We start from the raw sequence: 11,562 nt of genomic DNA on the forward strand, positions 1-11,562 counted from the left end.
GCCCCCGCCCGCGGACCCCGCCCTCACCAGGCAGTCGAGCTGCGCCACTGGCGTCTTGGCGCCCGGCTGCCCCACGTCCCACACTTTGACGCAGCCCTTGCCGCCCGTGTACACGTGCTGCGTGGAGCCGCTGATGGTGACGGCGCAGACCACCTCGCCGTGCGCCAGCGTGTGCAGCTGCCGCGCGTGCCGCGGGATGCCCGCGCCCACCAGCGCGTCCGACGGGAAGGGCACCGGCTGCATCTGCCCGTCGGCAGACACGTGGAAGGAGTAGGCCCTGCACGGGAGGAGGGCCGTGACGCGCGGGGAGGGGACCGTCCTGCAGGGGGGCGGCCCGGCCCAGTACCCCCCCCCCCATCCCAGGGGACGGGCGGCACAGGCAGCGTGGCCCGGGCCCGTAGCCTGGCCAGCAGGCACTTGGTGTGTTGAGTGGAGAGGACCCAGGGCGGTGCCTGGAGCGCCCCGGACACCGTGCCCAGCGGGGGAGACCCAGCCGCAGGGATTTCGGTAGGCTGAAATCAATTTACAACTTGGGCTTCTCAGGGGCCAAAGCCACACAGGTGGCGGGTGACAGTCAGGTTGTAGGTATAGAACATTCCCGTCATGGCGGAGAGTTCCTGGAGGCTTGGGGCTGGGGTGCCCTCTGGGGGGCGGGGCATTCTGCACACTGGAGGGTATGCGGCTGTATCCCAGGCCTCCACCCCTAGAGGCCGGATGTGGGTGTGACAACCAAAAATGTCACAACATGCCAAATGTCCCTGGTGTGGGGGTGGGGAAGGCAAAAGACCCCCTCTGCTCCCACCCCCGTTTCCACATTTTGCTTGTTCCATTCCCCCTCTCCAGAGAGCTCCTCAAGAGACTCTGGAAGGACAGCAGGGGACCCTAGCCGCCGCCCCACAATGTGAGCCCCGGACAGGAGGCCGGGAGCCCTGAGCCAGTACTCACGGCTTGCCCCCAGGGACAGTGGGCAGGGCAGAGGAGACGGATGACCCTCGGAGATGCGGATGAGACTCGAATGCCATCTGCCAAAATGCCAAAGGGGGAGGGTCCCAGGGCAGGTGACTCAGACCCACCTCTGCCTTCCCCCGGCTCACCTGCCATATTTCTCTGTTTATCAGAGCATCCCCAATCCGATCCCGATCCCTAAGGAGGCAGAGATGGCCTCTCCTCCCCCCTGCACTTGAATCCTGGAGCCTCTGCCCAGAGAATCCTAGAACCCTAGACTTCAAAGGACCCTGAAGAGTCTGACTGGCTCTAGAGCGAGGGTTGGCAAACTATGGCCCCCTGCTCATTTTTGTAAATAAAGTTTTATTAGTACAAGGCCACACCCATTCCTTTATATGTTGTCTATGGTGGCTCTGAGCCGTGAAGGCCGAGGTGAGTATTGCGACACAGACCAACTGGTCCCCGAGGCCAACACTACTTCATGCCCGGCCTCCCGCAGAGAATATTTGCTGACCTCCTTTGCACAGCATCGCCTGTGCCTGGCCTTTTTCTTCCCCGGGAGGCACGCTTGTCCACTTCAGGGGGGCTCCCTCTGTCAGCCGTCTGTCCTCATACTGCACGCCGGGGCCCACCAGCCCCTGTCTGCTCCCTCCGCCCCAGCTCACGGTCTCAGGCCCCTTCCTTCACCCCCTTCCCGTGAGACCTCACTCTCTCCCCAGTTGAGCCTGTCTTCTTCAGTCCTACCAGAATCAGAGTCCCTTAGAAATCAGGCCAACATCTATACGGCCTCTGCCAGGGGCTGCACGGGCCCCTCGTGCCCCGTAGCCGGGCTCTGGGCTCCTTGTAATGCAGCAGGGTCACGGCTGCCCTTTGCAGTTACATGTGTTACTCCTATCAAGCCTGTGGGGCTCCTGAGACCCTCAGATCACCTTCCCACGTGCACTTGCCAAGCCAGGCTTCCCGTCCCTTTCCCTGTTCCCTTGTCTCCTCTTGTGGAACTGGTTTCTCCTCCCGGCCCCCGGCCCCTATGCCCTCCGATGCGTCCCGGTGCCCGACACTGGGGACTCACCATGGGGGACCGTCCATACACCACAGAGCCGCTGACCTGGGGCGACAGGTGGAGGCTAACGTAGGAGCTGGGCACAGAGAGGTCCCCGTTAAGGGCGCTGTGGGAGCTCAGGCTGAAGGACGTGGTGAAGGGACTGGTCAGGGTCAGGGGGCTCCTCAGAGCTGGGTGAGAAGAGACAAAGACAGGTCTTCAGACACCTTGGACCCAGATCCGGCCTCCCACGGCCGTGGCTGGTCTTTCGGGGCTGCTGCGTTCGGGTCCAGCATCCACCGCAGCCAGTCATGTCCAGATGCCGTTCCCTCCGGCTGATATGCTGTTCCCTTCCCTTCCTCCGTTGCTGAACTGCTCCTCACCCTTCTGAACCCAGACCCGAGTCCAGCAGCATCTGGTGAGCATCGTCGAGCTGCTCACCCCACCCCGGCCCTTCCCGCGCACTCCCTCTACCCGAGCGGGGCGGGAAGTTTGGGGGTCTGCGTCTCCGTCCCACCATCTGGGACCTCCGCAAGGGCTCGCTCCAGGGCTGATTTCACAGGGCCTGAGAGGAGGAACCCGTCACCTCCATGTCAACGATGGGGGCCTGAGGCTCAGACAGCCAGAGTCACCTGCCCAAGGTCACGTGGCCTGACTCCAAAGCTTGCCCATGCAGGAGGATAACCTCCTGAGTCACTTCCCCTCTGGGCCTCAGTTTCCCCAATGGTGAGGAAGCCGAGACCCAGGGTGAGGTGGCATCGGGCTCGGAGTCATGAAAAGCCAAGGCCATCGCCACGCTGAATCCAACCCCCCGAAGAGACCCGTTGAGGCAGGTGCCCGCGGACGCTCACCCACGCTGTCCGTGCAAGGCGCTGGCTTGGCGGCGAGCTGGCGGAGGTGGCCGGCTGAGCTGGGCCCCGGGGTGGCCGCGTCCTGGGTTGGGGAGGAGTCGCAGGACTTGGGGGCAGGAGTGCTGGCGGGAAGATCGTTCTGGGGAGAAAGGCCAGGACTGAACACCCCACCCCCACTGGGCACCTCGCTGCCCACGATCTGGTGAGAGAGGGGACGGAAGGAGGGGGCTCAGCTCACAGGAGGGGTCCACACGCCGGGTACGTGGGTTCAGGGAGTGGCTGACGCCCGAACACAGGGCCACGCGGGGTCCGCGGGCTGGGAGCGCCGGGTGGGCACGGGCACGCGCCACCTGCCCGCAGGGCTGCACGCGGTGTGGGGAGGGGACTGACACCTGCTGCAGAGCCCACACACACCATCAGGTGTGTGGTGAGATACCCCGTTAGGAATGTGGGTGTAGACAGCCTCAAGCAAGGGCCCCCGGGCAGGGAGTGGGCACTGCGGACGAAGGCGCCAGCGTGCTCCCAGATGAAGGACCAGCACCCACACTCGGGGGGGGGGCACCCCTGCAGCTGTCTCTCCCCGCGAGGACACCGGAGGAGAGGGGAGGGCATCTCCAAGGAGGAGCAGGGCTCTGTCATCCGCTGCCAGCACCTCCTTTGCCTTCCGAGACACCTCACGTCCTTGTCCAGCCTTCCCACGCTCCCTGCCAGCCCACGGGGCCCAGTGGGTGGGGACCACGTGTGGGGGCCTCTCGGGAGAACAGAGCTGCCCCTCCCCCTCCGGCCTCCCGGAGGGGTGGAGGTCACCGAAGATGCCATGAGAGCCCCAGCCTCTGCGGTTGCTATAGCAACCTGCTGGGAGGGGAGGCCTAGAAACCGACGCTCTCTCCCGACGACGCTCTCTCCCGACGCACTCTCCCCATAAGTGCAGGGCAGGGGTCTGGGGAAGATTTGGGGGAGGGCAGGGCGGGGGTGGGGAACGGAGCCGGCCCTGAATGCAAGTTGTTCCCATAGTGATGCTCTGGTCTTTCGGGAAGAGGGGCGACCTCCCGGTGAGGCCGCATCTCCAGCGCCTCAAAGGCCTCAGCCCGCGCCATCCTGCAGCCCGCGGCCTTCCTTTCCAAGGGATTTCCTACTTATCGCAATTTCTCCGAAGATGGTGTGTGGTCTTTTAATTCACACTTAGGTTCAACGGAGCACGTGGACTGGGGGAAAATACCAGGGGAGAGTCGAGGCGGTTTCTAGGAAGGGGGCAAATTTCATGAAGGAAATGCCGGACGGACGACCCGCTGGAAGGCCCCCAGCCTGGCTGGTGCCTCCCTGCTCGGCCTCCAACCTGGTGGCATCTGTTTCCAGGTCCCCAGGATGCGTGAAGTGAGTTTCAAGGCCTCCCCGGCTCCTTACCAGGACAAGCTCCTTGGCTCTGGGGAGCGGGGAGCCAAGGCTGGAGGCCAAAGAAGCCGGACTGTCCACAAGGTCCCGACGGGCAGGGACGCAGATGGGCGCCTTTCCACACGGGGTGAGAGCTGGGCTGGGGGGCTCCGAGGGCTGGTCCTGGGTGTGAGGAGGTGAAGTGGGTGAAGGAGCCCCTCTCTATATACCACCTCCCCAACCCCACCCCACACTCCAGCCTGGGCCCCTCGATCCGCCTCCGGAGGATCACGAACCCCTGCCTTACTTTACTCAGCTGTAAAATGGGATCACAGTACCTACTCCAGGAGCACACACAGAAACGACTGCGGACGGCCTGCCTTTGGTGCCCCCGTTGAACAGAGGGGGACAAGTGAGGCCAGGGAAGGGGGCGTCCTGTCCCAGTCACACAGCAGGCCAGGGCCAGATGCCACCTCTGCCGCCCATCGCCAGTGTTCTCTGGGCCTCAGTTTCCCCACCAGTGCTATGGAAGGGGTTCGGCCTGGGGTGGCCGTCTACCCCCGACTCCACCTATGCCCACATCGCCCTCATCCGCAGAGGGGGGCCCAGGACCCCCCGTCCCTCAGGGGCCCCCGACACCCTGGAAAACCTGCCGCCCGCGGGCCCGACCCCGACTCACCTCGTCCACCACCAGGTTGTAATCGCTCTTGTCTTCGTCACTTTCCTGGAGGGACATGGGGCAGAGCTTGTCCTGGCCACGCCCCCGCCTCCGCGTGCCCTTGCCCTCCTCGGGTCTGACCAGGCTTCTGGGCCTTCAGACGCCCATTTGCTCAGGTACAAGGGAGGATTGGGGGTGGGGGGGCCCTCGTGGAGGAAAACGAGGGGGATGGGCTGAGGGCCCCGAGCGCCTCCCGGGCCTCCCTGGTCCCAGTTTGCTCCCGGCTCTCTCTCCACGGAGTCAGTCAACCTCTCGGGAGGGCCGGCCCGCCACCATCCCCGTGGCCTGGCACAGACCTCGTCCCCCTTAGGCTCCTGGCCTTCGGCCTTGCCCCCTCCAGGCAGCCTCCCAAGCTTGCCTCAGAGGACTTTCTTAACCCCGCCCCACATCTGTTCCGCCTCCTCCTCTGGCTCCCCACTGCCCTTGGGAGAAGACCCCGGCGTGTGGGACTGGCTTCCGGCCTGGCTGGGGAGCAAGGGACCACAGGCCACATCTCCCCGCGGGGATTGTGCCCCCCCCAATTTTCTTCTTTAAAACAGATGAGTTGCTGACGGGAATAGAACAGGCTGTTGTTTTTTAAAGATCAAAGATCAAAGGTGTCTCCGGATTGGCCAGCGCTGGGCCTGCCGGGCGCGGGGCACCTGGCACCAGAAGGCTGTCCCTGTAGATGGGGCAGGTGCTTCCCGGCCAGCCAGTCCCCGCCCCGACCCTGGGGGAGGGGCCAGGAGAGAGGATCCTGTGCCTAGTGAAGGCGCAGAGGGGAGGGGGATTCTGGAAGGCTGAAGGAGCCGGAGCAAAAGGCAGGAGGTGGGAAGCCGGACACACGGCCCAGGGGCCCCGGACTCAGAGCACGCAGAGCTGGGCCTGGCCCTACACATCTTCTCATCGCTCCACAAGCAACGGGGAGCTACGGAAGGCCCCAGAGTGAGAGTCCCGGCCAGAGCTGGGCTCTGGAAGGGTCTGAGGGGCAGGCCTGGTGGCGCCCCATCCTCCGCTTGCCCGCCACTTACATAAGGTCCCGCCAGATCCTTGTCTTCAGCTCGCTGCTTCCCACCGCCGCCCGGGCCGCCCGGCCGCTCCTCCTCTACCACACTCTCAGGGGGTGACGGGGACGCGCTCTGCAGAGAGACAAGGGCCGGGTGGGGGAAGGGTCAGGGCCCTGGGGCCCCAGACTGACGGTCCCCAACACAGTTATTAGACTGACTGTTCCCAACACAGTTATTAGGATCTGTGCCTCAAGCTTCCCATCTGGGAAATGGGACCTGCCAAGGGCAGGCTCGATGCTCAGTTCCTGACCCCACAGCGAGGTCTTGTGAGAAAGGGACGGTGAATGGCACTGCAGTCAGGGAAGCTGAGCCCAAGCAGACAGGGCTGCGAGGTGACCTAGGGGCTGAGGCTTGAAGGTCAAAGGCGGTGTGCCGGCAGAGACCCCCCCCCCCCCCCCGCCGAGGGCAACCTGCCTGCGCGCCCCCGGAGTGTCTTCTTCCCTGGGACTCAGTCTCCCCATCTGTATGTGGGGCTGCTTTCTCAAGCATTCCGAGATCTCATCTCGAAGCCTGATTTAACGGGCAGATACGAAGTTGGGCCCCAAGAGCCGGCTGGCTCTGTGCGAACGCACACCAGATTCAAGGCCACGTTGAGCATGACGGGCCACGCGGGACCACAGCATGCCACAGACGGGAATGAGAAAGTAGAAATCTTTAAAAAAAAAACAAAAAAAAGGAGGGGGGAGGTGCGCCCAGCTGGCTCCATCAGTGGAGCACGCAGACTCGTGATCTTGGGGGTGTGGGTTTGAGCGCCATGCTGGGGGTAGAGAGGACTTAAAAATAAAATCTTTTTTTGGGGCGCCTGGGAGGCTCAGTCGCTTAAGTGTCCAACTTCGGCTCAGGTCGTGATCTCACGGTTCGTGGGTTCGAGCCCCGCGTCGGGCTCTGTGCTGACAGCTCAGAGCCTGGAGCTGCTTGGGATTCTGAGTCTCCCTCTCTCTGACCCTCCTCTGCTTGCATTCTGTCTCTCTCTCAAAAATAGATAAGCATTAAAATTTTTTTAAACAAAAAAATAAAATATTTTAAAGACCCTTTTTTAAATGTTTTTATTTATTTTTTGTTTTTGTTTTTTTTGAGAGAGTGGGCAGGGGAGGGGAAGAGAGCGAGGGAGACACAGAATCCGAAGCAGCTCCAGGCTCCGAGCCGTCAGCACAGAGCCTGACGCGGGGCTCGAACCCACGAACCGTGAGATCACGACCTGAGCCGAAGCCGGACGCTCAACCGACTGAGCCCCCCGGGAGCCCCAAAAATAAAATCTTTAAAAAAGGAAAGAAAGAAAACGCAAGCAGAGACGCCAGAGATGCGGCAGCGTGGAAAGGCGGCCACGTGTCCCTGAAGCGGAAATCAGCCTGTAGTGAGGCGACCGGGGGGCGCAAATCGCAGCCCTGGGGCAGGTCACACAGCCTGTCGCACGCTCAACCTGTGTCCTGCCCTGCGAAACGGGGCCGGTGCTGACAGCGCCCAGGCCCGGGGCTGCCGGGAAGACCCCGCGGGCCGCCGAACGTGGAGCCTGAGACCCTGCTCACCATCCTCTCTGTGCAGACAGGTCCAGAAACCCACAGGACGTCCCTGAGCCCCCTGCACTCGGCACCGCGGGGCCGGCGTTCTCTGTGGGGCCACACGGGCACCCACGCGATGCCAGGCGTACCCCTAGTCGTGAGAACACGGATGTCCCCAGACACGCGCCGGTGACCCCTGGGGGCGGGGTCTCTCGCGTGACAGCCGCTTTCTCCTGGACCCCCTCCCTCTCTGGCAGTTACAGCCCTGCCACGGAGCCTCTGCCGCCTGCAGCCCGGGCCTGTGTGACACGCGTTGCGCAGTCCCCAAGGAGCCACTGCAAAACCATCAGAGTCGGTCCAGGAGACTCGGACGGGAGGGGGCTCGGGGCTAGGGTCAGGGGAGCCGCCGTCCCTTTATGGGGCTGAACAGCGTCCGTCAAAGTGACACGCCCACCCAGGACCTCACAAGGAGGCCTGATCTGAAAATAGGGTCTCCGCAGAAGTAATTAATTACCGCGAGGGCACACCGGGTCAGGGTGGGCCCTGACGCAACAGGCCTGCTGTCCTGTTGTATCAATGTTTCTTATGTTTATTTACTTTTGAGAGAGACAGAGGGCGAGCGGGGGAGGCGCAGAGAGAGGGAGACACAGGCTCCGAGCTGCCAGCACAGAGCCCGACGCGGGGCTCAAACCCACGAATGTGAGATCATGACCTGAGCCGAAGTCGGAGGCTCAACCGACTGAGCCCCCCAGGTGCCCCAGGACTGACGTCCTTAAAAGGAAAGGGACACGGAGACACACAGGGCAGAAGCCACATGAAGACAGAAGTAAAGACAGTGATTCAGCCACAAGCCATGGAGCCCCGAGCCCGGAGGCCACCAGACAGCGGAGGGGACAAGCCCCTGGGGACGCAGGAGGGAGCAGCCCCGCTCACAACTCAGGTTCAGGTCTGCAGACTCCAGATCAGGGGAGGGAACAAATCCATGTTGTCTGAAACCACACAGTGTGGGCTGATTTGTTCCAACGACCCCGGGAAACATGGCCCCTTCCCTGCAGGAATCGTCTTAGGGGCCCGGGCGCTCAGTCGGTGGGCGTCCGACTTCGGCTCAGGTCGTGATCTCACAGTCCGTGGGTTCGAGCCCCGCGTCGGGCTCTGTGCTGACGGCTCGGAGCCTGGAGCTGCTTCGGATTCTGGGTCTCCCTCGCTCTCTGACCCTCCCCTGCTTGGGCTCTGTCTCTGTCTCTCAAAAAAAAATTAAAACATTAAAAAACTGTTTTTAAAGGAACCGGCTCACACTGAACGAACAAGGCGGGCTGGCGCCGGCAGAGCTCACTTGCAGAAGCCGGGCGGGCGAGGAAATGGGACCTTCTAAGGGCAGAGGCCATGTGGTCGCGACAACCTCAGATGTCCCCAGACGCTACCCAGTGTCCCAGGCGGCAGAGGAGGGGGGGCCTGGTGATGAGCTCGAAGAGAAAACGCATTTGGATCTTGGAGATTCCGTACGATAAAAGGAACAAAAAACATACCGCTAGTCGTTTTTAAGTCGATTAACATTAAAATATTCTGGATTCCTGCTGGTGGGTAACACATCCTATTGGAATTCATCTCATCTGTTTAACTTTTTAAACATGGCTATGGGGGGGGCGTCTGGGGGCTCAGTCGGTTAAGCCTCCGGCTTTGGCTCAGGTCATGATCTCACAGTCCGTGGGTTCGAGCCCCGTGTCAGGCTCTGTGCTGACGGCTCGGAGCCTGGAGCTGCTTCGGATTCTGGGTCTCCCTCTCTCTCTGACCCTCGCCTGCTCACTTCTGTCTCTCCCTGTCTCTCTCAAAAATAAACGTTGAAAAAAATTTTTAATTAAAAATAAATAAACGTGGCTACTAAAAAATGTGCAACCACATCGTAGATGGTGAAGTTGTGAACAAAGGCAAAAAACTGCGTAGTGACGGGCACAGTGCGGACGCCGAGGGAACTCCGGGCCCTGCGCCCGGCCTCCTGCCTCCGGGCCCGTATTGCAGACACATTATGGCCGGGGGAGGCTGGTCCCGGGGACGCCGGCGTCCTTTCTTGGCCACGTCCACTGCACTGGTGACTGCTTCCAAATCAAGCAGTTTTGTAAAAAAGTACAACAGGCTCACTCCCCTTTCCGTCGGCAACACCCTGACAGGTGGTGACATCGAGTGGGTGACGGCCAAGGTCGTGAGTGGAAGGCACCACACGCACGCATTCAATTGCAGGGAAAACAAGCTCAAGACTGAAAACTTCCCATAAAGGAAGCTCTAGCAGTAGAGGCCCCCCCATGTCCTGCAGCAAAGGCCCCAGACGACCCGGCGACAACGCTGCGTCCGCGAGGACCTCAGCTGCTCAGAACCACCAGCTTCGGCCACATTCGAAGGCAAAGCCAAAGTCACAGGAGTCCCCAGCACTTACCCTGCTCAGGGCTCTCTCCACTGGCACGTCGGAGGCGAGGCGAAGAGAGAGGGGGGGGAGAGGTAAGGGTCTCTCAGCCCCTGCGGCCAGGGGACGCGCCCCCCCAAGTTCCTAGAACCCCCCTCTCCCTCAGGGTCTCCCTTCTCCAACACCCTCGCCAAGGATTGGACTGCTCCTTTCCTGAACACTCAGGCAGATGCCCAGAGAGGGCCGGGAGTTCGCCCAAGGACACACAGCCAGCGGGGAGCGAGGCTGACCCCCACAGCCCGCAGGCCCTCTCATTCACTCCTCACGCTTAGACGATTTGGTGCCTGCCAGTCCCCATGCCCACCCTGCCCCCTCCCCCCCTGCCCTGCGCCGCCTGCTCACCTCTGGGGCCTTCGGCCTCCACGCTTGCCCGGTCTTCCTTGGCAGCCGCCGCCAGCTGAGCCTGGGCGGCCAGCGCTCCCGACAGGGCCAGCAGCCCCGTGGCACTGCCGCCCACCAGGCCCGCGGGGCGAGGGGTGAGGGGCACAGGGGGGGCGTGGTGAGACAGCGGCTGGAGCTGCTGCTGCTGGAGAGAGGAGGGTGGGCCAGCCGCGCAGCGCCCAGCAGCCCCCTGGCCCGGGGGAGGCCGGAGTCCAGGCTGGCTGCCCCCACCCCCACACCCCCCAGCTTTGCACCTGCTGGGGGCGGGGACCCGGGGGTGGGGCTTCCCCAGGGCAGGGAGGGGCTGGGAGGACTCACCCCGATGAGGCTGTTCAGCTCCCCGACGGTCACCTGCTTGGCCCGCTCCACGGCCTGCAGCACCTGCTGCTGATGCTGGGAGGTGGGGGGCCGGGAGGGGGCGCTCAGGCTCCCCGTCTGCTGGAGCCCCCGGCCGCCCAGGCAGTGCCTCTGAGGCCCCCTCCCCAACCCCATCCCTGTCTCCAGAGCTTTGCTGTTTCTCTTCTCTCCTGCTCCCTTTCAATTTAAAAACAAATTTTTAATGTTTATTAAAAAATTTTTTTTTACATTTATTTTTGAGAGACAGAGACAGAGCACGAGCAGGTGAGGAGCACAGAGAGAGGGAGACACAATCTGAAGCAGCTCCAGGCTCTGAGCTGTCAGCACAGAGCCCAACGCGGGGCTCAAACCCACAAACCGTGAGATCATGACCTGAGCCGAAGTCGGGACGCTTAAGCGGCTAGGCCCCCCAGGACCGCCCTCTCTTTCCATCTTAAACCATGAAGCAAAGACAAAGAAACAAGCATACAAGTGGTGTTAGAACCAGGAATTATAAATCGGGGTTTCCAGATCAGGGTTTCCCTCAGCACTGTGGACACCGGGGCCGGGTCGTCCTCGGTGGAGGTGTCCTGGGCGCAGGGGGCGGGGCTGAGCAGCCTCCCGGCCCCCCACCTCCATTCCAGGAGCACCCCCAGGGCGACAACCCCAAATGTCTCAGATATTGCCCAGAGTGCCCTGGGGCAGCACGGCCCCAGCAAAGAGCCACCGTCCACATCAGCGCCCAGGTCACCCCCCCCAGGTCACCCCCAGCCAGATCCCCCCACCCAGGTCCCCCTCACCCAGGTCACCCCCAGCCACATCCCCCTCCAGGTCACCCCCACCCAGGTCCCCCCCCAGGTCACCCCCAGCCACATCCCCCCCAGGTCACCCCCTCCAGGTCACCCCCCCCAGGTCACCCCC

At 62.6% G+C, this 11,562-nt stretch overlaps 1 protein-coding gene across 5 annotated transcripts in view; it reads right to left on the reverse strand.

Moving 5' to 3' along the window:
* Positions 1-11,562, reverse strand: part of TLE2 (TLE family member 2, transcriptional corepressor) — a 21,156-nt gene that overhangs the window by 4,772 nt on the left and 4,822 nt on the right. For 3 of the 5 annotated variants that reach the window (XM_029915889.1, XM_029915885.1, XM_029915890.1), the window contains exons 4-13: positions 10,624-10,698; positions 10,267-10,450; positions 9,898-9,917; positions 5,935-6,042; positions 4,886-4,930; positions 4,240-4,389; positions 2,836-2,974; positions 2,015-2,175; positions 946-1,022; positions 28-277 (exon numbers count right to left, since the gene is read on the reverse strand). In XM_029915889.1, the coding sequence (XP_029771749.1) occupies positions 28-277; positions 946-1,022; positions 2,015-2,175; positions 2,836-2,974; positions 4,240-4,389; positions 4,886-4,930; positions 5,935-6,042; positions 9,898-9,917; positions 10,267-10,450; positions 10,624-10,698 (1,209 nt within the window). The remainder of the gene's footprint in view (positions 1-27; positions 278-945; positions 1,023-2,014; positions 2,176-2,835; positions 2,975-4,239; positions 4,390-4,885; positions 4,931-5,934; positions 6,043-9,897; positions 9,918-10,266; positions 10,451-10,623; positions 10,699-11,562) is intronic. The other 2 variants (XM_029915887.1, XM_029915886.1) reach the window with 2 other exon arrangements.

This window comes from Suricata suricatta, chromosome 12 (assembly GCF_006229205.1).
Source record: "Suricata suricatta isolate VVHF042 chromosome 12, meerkat_22Aug2017_6uvM2_HiC, whole genome shotgun sequence".
Classification (NCBI taxonomy): domain Eukaryota; kingdom Metazoa; phylum Chordata; class Mammalia; order Carnivora; family Herpestidae; genus Suricata; species Suricata suricatta.